Source organism: Lissotriton vulgaris, chromosome 1_1 (genome assembly GCF_964263255.1).
Source record: "Lissotriton vulgaris chromosome 1_1, aLisVul1.2, whole genome shotgun sequence".
NCBI classification, from domain to species: Eukaryota; Metazoa; Chordata; class Amphibia; order Caudata; family Salamandridae; genus Lissotriton; species Lissotriton vulgaris.
In genome coordinates this window covers 1621635622-1621650367 of record NC_141685.1, presented here as the reverse complement: position 1 = coordinate 1621650367, position 14746 = coordinate 1621635622, and the positions used below count along the sequence as shown (strand labels likewise).

The 14746-nt window shown below is 45.4% G+C and overlaps 1 protein-coding gene across 1 annotated transcript in view; it reads right to left on the bottom strand.

The window, feature by feature from the left end:
- Positions 1-385: 385 nt before the first annotated feature.
- The window catches only part of LOC147750914 (arylsulfatase A-like), a 272329-nt gene continuing 257968 nt past the window's right edge, over positions 386-14746 (bottom strand). Inside the window, exon 8 of the mRNA XM_086937303.1 lies at positions 386-1111. Coding sequence (XP_086793429.1) covers positions 810-1111 — 302 coding nt within the window. The 3' untranslated portion in view covers positions 386-809. The remainder of the gene's footprint in view (positions 1112-14746) is intronic.

Sequence of the window (14746 nt, the reverse complement as noted above, 5' to 3'; positions counted from 1 at the left end):
GTTTGTAAGTATTAGGCAAGTGCCTAAGTTCAAAAGATGCTAGCACTGGTAACAAAAGATAATTGCTATACATAATAAACATTGCATCATAAATATTAAGTACGTTTGAAAATTGTAACAATATATCAGGAAATTTTAAAGAAATCCTTCAAATCCCTAAAAACCACAATTTTGCTTAAAACATGAAAGTTATGATAAAACCCCAGTGTACAATACTTCATTATAATAGCAAAGAAGTACATTCGACCAATAATTATTACACTTGAATAGGCTAAAAACTTCTGGATAAAAAAAAAATATATATATATAAATATATATACATATACATATATATGGGCCTAATACTGCATCCCTTCACAAATTTTTAAATATTGAAATTATTCCATTCTTCAAAATGTAAGTCGTTTATTTGCGAGAGAAGGAACTGGATGCTGCGACTAGAAGAAAGATTTAGTATGTATTGTTTCAGAAGGGCCTCATTATTGCCAATAGGAGTAGCCTTGGAGGCAGAGAAAAGTGAATAGAGGGCATTAAGTTACAAGGTTATAAACAGCAGGCATAGAGAGAAAGTTGTTTCAGAGAAGTCAAATGTAAGGGGCACAAGTGAGCAGCTGTCTCCATCTCAGTGGACTCCACTCTGTTCTTTCTGCCTAAAGCTGGTCTATTCAGAAGAGCAAGGAAAGTGCAGGTACAAGTGATTAAGGCATATGACGGAAAATGTATCTTGACATCCAATGAAACACAGTGTTGAGTATCCAATCCATGGTGCTCAGAGGAAGAATATCTCTCGTTGAAAAAGGACTGTAGCATCAGCTACACCAGCAGCACAATGGTTTAGGAGTGCAAGTGGGGTCACAACAAGGTTCCAGCCGCGGGTCAGTTCCATTTGCAGTCTGGCTCTCCCCAAATGTCATTTCTTTGTCAAAGTTGTCCTTTTCCTGTTTAATGCTCTCCAGGATCTGCTGGAGGTCAGGAGTTATTCCCATGGCCAACAAGTTATAGTTCTCAGCTGGATCTGACTCTAAGTCAAAGAAAAGTGGGGGGTCATGAGGAGTCAGCGTGGCTGTAGCACAGCAATCTTCATCGGGGGTGGTTTCACTAAAGACTGAACCTGGATCAATGCAAAACATAAATAATTAACTGATATCCTAGGATATTTCATGACCCATTCTATCCTGCTAAGCATGAACTAACATTCTTTTGAACCAGCAGTAAATAAAGACACACCATTTAATCTCACTTTCAAATGTTCCTTTCCTCACAGATAATGGAAGAATGTGATGTTTTTCAATGAAGTGACACCGATGTCTGTTACAGCAATGTTATTTTATTTCTATGTAATTGTCCTTTAGGGTGACAATCAGTGGCACTGAACCTAGTGGCGAGGGAGGATTTAGAGCACCTAAACAGTACAGTTTGCTTCTAGTCCTTTATTACAATGTTTACATGACCTGGGTTCTGTATTATAACTAGATTGTCAGACATATAGTGCTTACCAATTCTGCGCACTGCCACATTGCTACAAAAATGAAACAAGTTAGCACATCCATTCCAACATTTATTTAGGATGAATTAATTTAAGAACTGTATTAAATCATATGTTTAACAAGAGCACAGTCACATCCCTTGTATCAGAAGACAACAAGATCCCAGAACTAACGTAAATACATAATTTCTCACTAGCACAACCCCACCTATAAGAAATACCACATATAATGTTACCACAATAAAGTACTATACATTAATCAAACCTCACTTAAAGGGCCATGAAGGCTCCATGTGGTGGTAAGCAATTTATTTAAATGATCCCTAGGGATATCAGAGCGCTTTAAAATTGTAGGGAAAGGAAGGTAACAATTGCAGTGCAGTTATCAAATAGAAATACCAAAAAACACACACACAATTCAAATAGGAATACCAAACAAAACAGTTACAGATAAAAGGGGTCAGCAAAGAATAAGATAATAAACTGGAACATGGCGAGCTAGGAGGGGAGAAGATGATTCGTAGAAACAAGAATAGCACCCATCACAGGGCTTGACGGTGTAAGTCCAATGCAATGGTGCAGACGATCCAAAATTTACGGTAAGAACTTGTTCATAAGGAATCTTTTTATTCCAGTTTGAAAGCAACCTTTGAGGAGATTCTCCATATTTCCGGTGGGAGAGAGTTTGAGATCTTCGGAGCAGAGCAACAGAAGGCACGGTGACAGGTTCTCTTTTTGCGAAAGATCTGTGTTTTCAGGAGGAGAGAGTTCACACTCCTGGAAGGTCTACTCTTTCTGGATATTTCTAGCTTTTGCGCTAGATAACTGGGGGTTTGAAATGGAGGGCTTTGTGAGACAGGCAGGCTTTCTTTAGCTGTATTCTTGCTTCGTAGGGCAACCAATTTAGGGGTAATAAGACTTGGGAAATGTGCGCATTTATTTTGGTACCCGTAACCATTCTGGCCGCCGCATTCAATGAGGCCCTTAGTGGGGCCAATGTATATTTGGGGAGGCCACAGAGAGTAGCACCGCCATAGTCTAGCCTTGGCAAAACAAGCGCTCGGACCACTTGCTTGTTGTCAGCTTGTGGGAGGAAAGGTTTGAGATTCCTGAGTATCCTCATCAGATGGTTATCTCCCTTGCACGCATTGCTAATATGATTCTTCGTGTTCAGATACTGGTCCAGGATGATTCCGAGCGATTTTGCTGAGTCAATAATGAGGGGGTAGCAGTTGAAGACAGTGAGGTGTTTCATCCAGAGGTCTAACTTGGGGATGTGATTTGGAGGAGAAATGAGAAGGAATTCTGTTTTAGAGGTGTTGAGAAGGAGGTGGTTCTCGGTTAACCAGTTTTGAGTATTCATTAGGGTAGTGTTGAGTGAGATGAAGTTATCCGGGGTGGAGATTTTCAGATAGAGTTGAATGTCATCCGCATAAAAAAGAATGTCAGCGGAATTTAGTGCTTTAGCTAATGGTTCCAGGAACAAGTTGAAAAGTACGGGGATAGGGAGGACCCTTGGGGGACCCCCATGGATACTGTTGATGGCTGGGAGAGAGAGTGGTTCGCCTTAACTTTTTAAACTTTTTGGGATCTGTGGTAGAGGAAGGAAGAGAACCATTGCAACACCAGACCAGAAAGGTCTATCCTGTGCTCCAAAATTAATAGGAAGTTGTCATGATTAACAGTGTCAAACACAGATGAAAGGTCAAGGAGGATAAGGAGGCAAGATTAATTTTGGTCAAGCATTTTTAAAATGTCATCCATACCATTCGTGAGAGCCGATTCGCTGCTGTGCCCACTCCGAAAGCCAGATTGATGTTGGTCCAGGAGATGGACATTTTCGATGTGGGCACAGAGTTGAGATTTGATGCATTTTTCTAGGAGTTTGGCTAGAGTGGGGATTATACAGATAGGGTGGAAGTTGTTAAGGTCAGCGCTATCTGCTGTAGTTTTTTAAATATAGGTGTAACCTGAGTTGCTTTTAGGCATTCCGGGATCATGCTCTGTGACAGAGATGCGTTAACAATCTTTGTCCAGATGGGAGTGACGGCATTCTTGATTTCTTTGAAGATGGAATGGGGCACCGGGTCGCTGAAGTGATTAGATGGGTTGATACTCTGAAGAACCTTATTTATGTCTCTATCACTGAGGGGAGTAAAGGAGACCCAAGTGGCATTGTTCTTGGTACTCAGGCAAGTCGGATCGCTCTTGTCTAATAGGGCTGAACGGGGCGTGGACCCATTGGATGGTAGTAAAGCTTTCCTGGAATCAAGATCAATATTGATGAGTCATGATATCTCAGTAAAGAAGGCAGCCAGCTCATAGCATGTAGGTGGGCTGACTCCAGAGTCAGAGCGGTTTGGTGCTTCCACCGATTGTTGTTTAACCAGCTCGAAAAGTTTCTTGGGGCGATTAGCGGCTTGATTAAGCTGGGATCTGAAGTAGTCGGCCTTATTGCTCTTGATTTGTTCATTGTAGGAGCTCCTTACCGATCTAAGGATTTTCAGCTGGTCTGAGGATTGTTTGGATCTCCAGGATTGTTCGATTGCCCTAGGGTTGTGGTATTCCGAGTTTAAGTTGCCGTTAAATCATGGTTTGGATATTTTTGTTGAGGCATTTTTTTGTTGGAGTGGAGCAATGGAATCCATGATGCTAGAGATAGTAGGGTTGTAAAAGTCAGTGAGGGCATGAACCTCAAACATGTCAACTTGGGGAGAGAAGGCAGATTTACAGTGGGTCGCTAAATCGGTTGTATTGATATCTGAGGTCCCTTTTCCAAATCTTTGATTTCGTTGGTTGAGCCTTTCTCAGAGACACCTCTATGTTAATATAAAATAAGATGCTGTGATGGTCTGACCAATCGCAAGGGGTAATGGTATCCATTGCAATGGTGTGACCTTTGGTGATGATGAGGTCCAGGATTTCTCCTTTATAATGAGTTGGCCGGTCACAGTGTTGAATCGACTCGTGGTCACTTAAGAAGGATTTGAGACATATAACAGCTTGGTCATTAGGGTTAGACCTGTGAAGGTTGAAATCAGTGAGGAAGATATGGGACTTAACGGAATCGACATTGCCAGAGATGATTTCCATTAATTGAGGATGATGATGTCTATCTCATTGTGTTGGATGAGGTCGTAGATATCAGAGGCATGTTTGCTAGCTAACCTGCAGTTGAGTAGTACGCATTTAAGTTGTACCGGTGTATGGGGGAGGAGTCTGCAAGATGTTCACTCTCATGAGGTTGTCATTGTTTATGACTCTAAGGTTATGAGTGGGTTCTCTGTTCGGGTTAGAGTGAATTGCCTGAATTCGTCCTGGAGGAATCTTCTTGGTGTCGGGGATAATTGAGTAAGAGGTGAGTAAGTCATCAACATCGTTAGACGCGAGACAGGGCTTCAGTCTTCTGGAGTGGGAGGGAGCGATAGGTAGGGGTATGGTTTTAGAGATAGTGAGAGGGAGAGCTGGTCAAGTCGAGCTCTAACGCTAGTGGGAGCTCTGGGCAGATTCGCAAGAGAGAGGAGTGAACTGAACAAAGGGAGATGATTAAATGAGAGGGCTTTCAAATCATGAAGTTCGACTGTGAGAAGGTGTAGCTGGAGAGATATTTGGTTCAGGCGCGCCACCAGGTTTGAGTGCTAGGCGAGGGGTAGAGGTTGTGTGGGGGGGGTCTGACGGAGAGGAGGGGGCTCAATGTGTGCCAGAGGGGTCTAATCTGGTATTGAGAGGTTCCAGAAGGGGGAGTTGGTCATTGAGGACTTGCTGTGTTCCAGGATGCATTGATAGAGAGGTTGGTAAAAGTGAGAGGGTGGGAGGGTCATTGAGCTGTGAATCAGGGACAGTCAAGTAAGGGTAGAGTGGGATTGGCTGATCATGGTCTGTGGAGGGCAATTGCCAAGACTCTGGTCTATCCTGTGGCGTAGAAAGAGGGTTGCATGAAGGGGGATCTTTCGTTGAATCCAAAGGCCATAGTGTGTGAGGGAACCTCACAGCTCGAGACTCGCCCAGATGTGGGTCCCGTGCTCACTAAGCCCCTGGAGTCAAGCTATCCTGGCTGAAGACGGCTGATAGCCAGAAACCGGCCCTAGAATGCTTGATTTCGGTACAGGGAAGACATTGCTTGGCGGTTCGGGCTGGACTGTTCCCTTGGGGCACGGGGCCAGGACTGATTTGCATATGGCCATATCTGAACTGGGGTGGCTTGGTGAGCAAAATAACGATGGATTAAACCCAGATCTGTGACTGGGGGTGAATGTGTTGCCAATGTGCAACATTCCGTCCATCATCTTGTGTGTTTTGCTGTTCACCCTATGTGGAAAGGGTATGCCCAGACGTGGGTCCCGTGCTCACTATGCCACTGGAGTCAAGCTATCCTGGCTGAAGACGGCTGATAGCCAGAAACCGGTCCTAGGATGCTTGATTCCGGTCCAGGGAAGACATGGCTTCGCAGTTCGGTCTGGACTGTTCCCATGGGGCACGGGGCCAGGAATGAGTTGCGTATGGCCATGTCTGAACTGGGGTGGCTTGATGAGCAAAATAACGATGGATTAAACCCAGATCAGTGACTGGGGGTGAATGAATTGCCATTGTGCAACATTCCGTCCATCATCTTGTGTGTTTTGCTGTTCACCGTATGTGGGAAGGGTATGCCAAGACGTGGGTCCCGTGCTCACTATCCCACTGGAGTCAAGCTATCCTAGCTGAAGACCTCTGATATCCAGAAACCAGTCCTAGGATGCTTGATTCCGGTCCAGGGAAGACATGGCTTTGCAGTTCGGGCTGGACTGTTCCCATGGGGCACGGGGCCAGGACTGATTTGCATATGGCCATGTCTGAACTGAGGTGGCTTGGTGAGCAAAATAACGATGGATTAAACCCATATCTGTGACTGGGGGTGAATGTGTTGCCATTGTGCAACATTCCGTCCATCATCTTGTGTGTTTTGCTGTTCACCCTATGTGGGAAGGGTATGTCCAGACGTGGGTCCCGTGCTCACTACGCCACTGGAGTCAAGCTATCCTGGCTAAAGACGGCTGATAGCCAGAAACCAGTCCTAGGATGCTTGATTCCGGTCCAGGGAAGACATGGCTTGGCAGTTCGGGCTGGACTGTTCCCATGAGGCACAGGGTCAAGGCTGATTTGCATATGGCCATGTCTGAACTGGGGTGGTGTGGAGTGCAAAAAAACGATGGATTTAGGCTCAGATCTCTGTACTGGGGTGAATGTATGATATTGTTCTGCATTCTGTCCATCAATTGTTGTTTTGCATTTGTCATCCCGAGTGGGATGGGTATGCTCAGACGTGAGTCCCATGCTCTCCACACCACTGGAGTCAAGCTATCCTGGCTGAAGACGGCTGATAGCCAGAAACCGGTCCTAGGATGCTTGATTCCTGTCCAGGAAAGACATGGCTTGGCAGTTCGGGCTGGACTGTTCCCATGAGGCATAGGGTCAAGGCTGATTTGCATATGGCCATGTCTGAACTGGGGTGGTGTGGAGTGCAAAAAAACGATGGATTTAGGCTCAGATCTCTGTACTGGGGTGAATGTATGACATTGTTCTGCATTCTGTCCATCAATTGTTGTTTTGCGTGATAAAGACGAGCCAGTCATCACGCACATCACTCCCGCCCCAAAGGGGATGGAGACCAACATTCTCACCCTATCCAGAAAGGCTGCTACTGAGCGGTATGTAGCATGGATACCACCAGCAAAGGTTACACCACCATGACCTCCAGCTGCCATATTTTCAAAGGCCCGGCAGGTACCTACTACATCCAGCTCAACCATCTCAGTAGGTAGTAGTAGTAAAAGTCACAGTGTAGCTGCACAGAGTCACATTCCAAGCACATCCTCCAGTTCATCTGGTATTGAAAGTGGCACATCCAGCAGTGCCAGAATGTTCTCCTCCCCAGTTTGGGACTTCTTTTCTGTTAGCATCAATGAGGAGAACGTTGGTATATGTTCAATTTGTCACACAGGTGTTCGGCGCGGTAAGCTTGGTACAAACCATGGTACCGGAGGCCAAGCAAGTCATGTCAGAATACATCACACTATCATGTGGGAGAATCACCTACTTCACTTAAAACAAAGTAAAAAATCTCAACCCATTGAAGTGGGGCATGAAGAACCAGGGGACGATATTATTGCGGTGGAAGGTGAAGAGGGAGGCATTTCTAGCCCTGTCCCCAGTAGTGTGGTGGTACCACCCACATCCTCCTCAGTAACATCTGAGTGGCACCGCAGTAAGAGCCATACTCCGAGTCAGCCTGAAACACCAAGGCGACCGAGTACTACAATGAGACAAACTGCGTCGGTGAGCCTAAGTGGGTTAATGAAAATAACAGCACCACAAAGGAAAGTAATCCAGCATACCATTGAGAGCATGCTTAGGTTGGAGGGGCAGTTCCAGCGCAACCACCCAACGGCACGGTTGTACAATGCGAAACTGGCTAAAATGTTATACCTTCTCCCTTTTTCATTTGTGGAAGGGGTGGGTTTCCTTGAATTTGTGTCGGCCATCTGTCCTAAATGGAAGGTTCCCAGCCGGTCCTATTTAGCAAGAATTGCTGTTCGGGCACTACATCGTGAAGTGCTGGAATTGGTTGGACAAGTTTTGCAGCAGAGTGTTGTTCACAATATCCACCTGACAACAGACATATGGACCAGTTGCCTAGCCACAAATTACAAGTGCATCACTGCACACTGGGTCTCTTTTGTGGGGGTTAGAGATAAGCTATCTGAACGAGGTACTGTTGACACAGCTGAGATTTTTAAAGCTACTCGGAAACATGCAACTGTAGCCATGTTCGCCTTGGAGAAATCTCATACTGCTGTAAACATTTTGGAAGAGTTCCGCAGCAAGGTTTTTGAATGGCTGCGCCCAAGAGGGCTTAGTATTGGTTTTGTTGCCACATATAATGGCAGTAATGTACTAACGGCCATGGATCTTGGTTCCTATTTCAGGGTTCCCTGTTTGGCGCACTGCATAAACATTATAGTTCAAGACTTTCTGAAAAAAGAACTTATAGTCAGCAACTCACTGACCATCTGCCGAAGAATATGCACTCATTTCAGCCATTCTTTTAAAGCTATGAAGCAGCTGAGGATCATTCAACGTGATTATAACATGCCAGTCAAAGCACTCATCCAGGAGGTGGCAACACGTTGGAACTCAATGTATTACATGCTTGATCGTCTGTTTGAGCAGTACAGGCCACTCAATGAATATGTCATGCAAAGACTGGATGCTACTGTGAAAGGCATGACCATTCAGATGGACCAATGGTGCCTAGTTAAATGCCTGACTGAGATGCTTTGTCCTTTTGAGGTCTTCGCACGTGAAGTCAGCAAGGAGGACTGTACAATGGGCCAAGCTATCCCATTATTGCAAATGCTAGAGCATCAGCTGAAGAAGGTGTCTGAATCATACAAAGGTGTAGAGGAAAAAAAAGAAGCCTATGACTTGGTGGAGAGCTTAGCCCGCAGCTTAGCTGAAAAATACAAGGGTGCACAAAAATATTTTGTCACAAGAACATTACATTTCTGCCACAATTCTGGATCCACGGGCAAAATTGGGACTGAAGACATTCATTCCTTTTTCAGAGATGGATGTTGCCCGCTTCAAAACTTGGATAGCTGAGGCGGCGAAGTAAGTTAGAAAATGAACGGCTGCTAATTTAAAGCCCGCTAGATCAACCCACAAGAAGTACTGCAGCAGGGCATGCAGCATCAAGTGCAACTGCGGAGGCTGAGGGCAGTGCGTTTGGCTCACAACACTCACCATAACTATCGACAACAGCAACAATAACTGGATCATTAGGCCCAGTAGAATCGTTACACGATTGGTATTTACAGTTGGGCATTAATCAGCACAGTGCTGATGCACAGAGAAAAGAGCCCGAAAGGTTAGCAGCAGCACCCCTGAACATTAAGCGGATGGTCCAGGCCTATCTGGACAACCCAACAGAGGTGTACATTGATCAAAATCCATTGCAGTATTGGTATAGGAAAAGGGATGAATGGCCACTGCTCAGCAGGCTGGCGATAAGCTATCTGGCTTCCCTGTCGCAAGAGCCTCTTCCGAATGTGTTTTCAGTGCTGCTGGTTCCATTGTAACAATGAGAAGGACCAGTCTCTCGCCCAAAAACGTGGAGCGGTTAACAATGATCAAAATGAATCAGCACTTCATACCACCGAATTACACAATACATGAAGCAAGGGAGGAAGATGAGGACAGCGGCTCAGGTGACGGAAGAAGTGTGTCACATGATTACCTGCCACTGGCTGAACCCCCAGAGTTTGAGGACGAGCTCTACTTCCTGACAATTAGGCTTGCACTTACTGTCTTCCTCCCTTATTTTCCTTTATTTGTGTGTCTGTCATTCGGGTTACAAACTTTGAATCACAACAAATCTATTACCACTGTCTTCTACTCTTCTTATTTTAATATACACGTTTCAGGTGTCTGCATTTCACAGTACAGTCCTCCGAATCCAGCTCCTCCGCTCCATCATACTATTCCCTCAATCCATTGCCCTCATGGTGATTGGATGATGGAAAATACTCAGTAAAAATAAAAACTTTCCTAGTCCCGCCAAAAGAAGTGGAACATGATGACTACTATAGCTATCCTCCTTTCAGACCAGAGAGAGACTGCCCATTAACTAAAATGAGATAGAACAGGTAATGATGCCATGTATTGGACGCAGAGTCGCAGACTGAGTGATTTTGTTGTTGTTTGTTGTGCGTGTAGTATTGTCATTGTGCACTAATCATCTTTCTGCAGTACACACTAAACGTAACTCAAGGCAATTTTTTCCCCTTCTTGCAAATATATATATATATTTTTTAATTTTTTGAAAACCTTTATTGTGCATGAATAAAAGAACAAATACGGGCCTACAACCGTCAGGCCGGCCACAATACTTTTTAAGCACAGGTGCAAGCTATACAGTTCCTCAGCGGCATCAGGTGAAATAGCAACAATCAATGAACGTTACACTGGAAAGAGTCATGTCGCCGGGGAGAAGGAGAATTGAAGGTTAATTTTTAAAGTTTTTTTCGTTTTTTCCATCATAAAGATAAATCAGTGAAGAATAAGAACTAAGGAGAACTGAGTCCGTACAATAGCTTCACGACATGGGCAAGCGGGGTCATAGCTGGAAACAACAGTGGAAGTTAACACCACGGGCAATATGGCGGTGCAAAGTAAACAGCAAGATCATCAGCCAGCATTTACGCACCCCATGCAGCGCCACCCCCTTCCTACCAACCCCGATCGCGGACTCAGAATCGAACCAGATTAGGAAAGCGCAGAGAAATAGAAAAAATAAGGCCCATAAAGAAAACTAAATCTTCCCCCCCACCCTACACCAATGCGGAGGCTACGGCCTACCCCTCCCCCCCCTCCCCCCCCCCCCGGCAGAGCGTCTGTCGCCCTTTAAAGAACCCGAAATATAGACAAAGAAAAGAAAGAAAGGAAAAGGAGAATGAGAAGAAAAAGAAAGAAAAACCGTAACACTTGTAATATAGGGAGTAAGAAAAGAATAAACTAATCTAGACTCCCAGAAAAAAGAAGGTGGGGAGGAGTCCACTCAACATCAGGTCACCCGGATTCCCCAGCCATCTACAACTTCTACACCGTGTCCAACAATAAATGCGGAAGACAAAGAACCAAGAATAGGAACGAAATCAGTCACACCCAGGTCCCCGGGACAGCAAAGAGCACGCATCCCCGTCAGGTGGAGTAAAAGACAGAACATAGCAAGTACAATCTTAAGTGGGGAAAAGCAGCATATTAAACAATCAGCATAGTAAAATGCGGTTCAGCCCGTGGCAGAAAATCTACGATACCCGATGAGGACCAAATTCTAAGTCCCCCGAACTCCTCGGCCATAAAGTACTCCCCACCCCCAACGTAACACCAAAATCAGGACTTTCATGCACGATATGGAATAGGGAGAGACATCATAGAACACTGCAGCACACGTTGAGGAAGCACCTCATCCCGGGTCCCCGCCCGCCCCACATTCACATTCCATTGGAATAAGGACTTTCCTAGCCCTGGCCAGATTTCAAGTGTCCCCCTGAACCTGGCCCCGGAAAGGGACCCGCCCCAAACAGAACAAAGGAGTAAGATGGCCGCCCTCGGCAGGGAGAAGGTCCCAAAACACAAGATGGATACCTATAGTCAAACGCAATAGTAGCGATACAAAGGAAAGCCACTACCAGGTCCGCCTGATGTTGCATAAACCACTGAATCGGAGTCACATCGTGCATAACATAGTCAGTGAAGGAAAATAGTAGCATCTTCAGCAGCGCCGTGAACAAGGATAGTAGGTCAATGTCTGAAAATGAAAACTGTGTCAGGATGGGAAACAATGTAGCCTCAACGCAATGGGCTGGCGACAGTTCCGTAGAATATTCACTGTGAGGAAGTTGCTCCAGTTCACAGTCACGCAGCAACAATGTCTCCATTGCAATACCAGGAGGGGGCCGATCGACACGGCAAGGAGAGCCGGCCGACGATGCACCTTGCGAGCCGAGAGTGGCTGCATCCAACTTCGCGCCGAGTGCGCGAGAACACTCACGCCATTCTGCCCTCAATTCAGCAAGCGCGCCAATAATGGAGGCAAAGGTGTATACAGGCGGGCGGTCCAAGGTATCCACAGCCCGAAGTCCATCAGGGTATTCCATACGCCTCTCGAGACAATGTGGGGCGACCCAGTCAGGGGCCGATATGGAGCCCACCAGTACTCTAGAGGGGATAGCCGCCATGTTAGGTACAATGCGGGGTGCACCGGCCACGCAAACGAGTTTCACAGTAGGCAGTGAGGGTGTAATCTCACGGCAGGAACTGGGCCCCCCAATTGCGAGCGGTAAACAATGGAAGTCCCCTTCGTGCGAGCCCAAGCAGAAGAAGTCCCAAAGGCGAGCCTCAGCGGCCAGTCCCGCACCGACAAAGAAGAAGACAGCGCGGCTTACCTCGGCGTCGCTCAAAGTAGGAGTAGCGGTGCAGAGCAGGGGCTTTCGCAAATCGCAGGTCGGCAGGGGATGGCAGGCATACCAGTCGTGAGGCAGGCCACAGGAGCTCCGGCCGTATCCGGCTGTGCGCAGCAACACGGGGTCCAGACCCAGGGCTCTGCACCGATCGTCAGGCGAGCACTCCAGGAACACCATCCAGCAGGCAGGTAGGGACACCGGAGTAGCACCCCCGGCAGCAGCGCGCTTCCCTCGTCCTTCCGCAATAACGCTGTAGCAGGCTGGAAAACAGGATAGTGTTGCAGAAGGTACAGGCTCGGGGAGCCGGGCGACTACACGTCCGTCTCCGCCGCCATCTTGGCTCCTCTCTATCCTTGCAAATATTTTTAATAAGAAATTTGTACTTCTAATTCAGCTTGATACATTGCTTTTGTTTGAATGCAGGAAGGGGACTCAATCTGCACACTGAGTATGACAACAGCACCGTCCATGATAATGATGGCGAAAAAGATGGCCAGTTAACTTAAGATGAAAAGGGACAGGTAATGAAAATGAATGTCATGCATTGGACACCTGACTCTGAGCAATTGGGTTTTTTGTTGTTTGTTCGTTGTGCATGAAGTGAAGTCAAAGTGTACTATAAGTCTTACTGTACACACTAAAGAGTGACTACAGTCAATAATATTTCTACTCTTGTTGTGTAATAAATTTTTTTTAATTCTACTGCAGGCCGATCTTCACAGTCAGTCAATACACGTATCGGAGATGATTCATGGAATAATAACAAGTCAGGAGGATGTTTCATGAGTGGCATAAAAGGTAAACATGTCAACAACAACCACTGCAGACCAAAATGTCTGTGTAGAAGTGGAGTCGAGTGTAGCGGTGGAATGACTGCGGTGCATTGATTTACTAACTTAAATGGTAAAATGCTACGTTTGGATATGTGCTTTGTCCAACTCTTTAAAAAAAGTACTCTAAATGGAGGATGTGCTAAGCAACGTGCCGTCACTGTGGGCCTGCTTTATCCTGTTGTTGTTGAAGGTCAATGCTGGAAACAGACTAGATTAGAGATGATGCATACATGCCGGCTCGGAAAGTGTTCTTGTTGCACTACACCATAACTTGTGCATTTCTTTCAACTTTTCCATCTGCAATTACAGGCCGGGCCTTGCCCTATACTTGGGAAAACATTACAATGCACACTTACCTTACCAATAAATCTACATTTCCAGACGGGCAGTGGCGACTGGCGATGGGGACACCCAAGATTGATGGACTAGAGGACTAAGAGGAAGCAAATCCAGTCCACATTTTTGACCAGGATAACACAGTAACAGTATCAACTTTCATCATCTTTTAAATAATTTGATTAATTTTTTTGTCTACAATCTTTACAACAGGTTGTTCTTCTTGTTGTTGTTATTATCATTAGGTTTGCTCTCTGTTTATGATTCATCCCTACCAATGTTTAAAAATTGTATTTGCTATCTGTAAGAGTATTAAGTCAGGAACAACTGAACAAGAAGTGTGTGTAATCCGGGTCTCCTTATCAATCATCATCATACATGCATTTCCTTTTTCTCCCTTAACATATTGATATGGATATGGTAGTCTACAGAGTTTGTTGTTTGGTGTTTGTCCATGCGTACTGTCTGTTTTTCATTTTCAAACCTTTCCCCAAACATCCCCTTCCCATCCATTTTCCAACCCATAACCCTCTTCCCCCGGGCTGTGTGACTTATTGAGGTGTGACTAAATTAAATGTACACCAATAACACGCTTGCTGGGGCGGATGTGGCGAAAGCAACAGTCCTTCAATTTCAAGGCAGAGCGATGATCTTCTTCTGCTTACCCACTCATGAGCAGTATATTTTAGAGGTGATTTTTATTTAACAAAAGGAACATATACCTCCGCATTAATTGCCGACATTGATTGGATTTGTTGTCATCCTCATACACAGCACTAACTATTACGCTGTAGGCTTAGTCAAGTGACTCGACACAACTATAGAGTTTTGTAACTCTGTCTAGTAGGCTATCCCCACCGCCATTATGTTTTGTTGTAAAATATTTTTGCATATTATTGTTGCTCGGTAAGTTCTGTACTGTACTTCATTCTACTACTCCTCGAACAGTCTCTCAAAGGCGACTGACTATCTCATTTTCTTTTTTTGCAAATGCTGTTGCCCTGCCGGTGTCTACTCCTACTACTCCCACCACCACCACAATCATGGCATGTTACAAAAAGGAAACCATCATCACGATGCAGCCATCG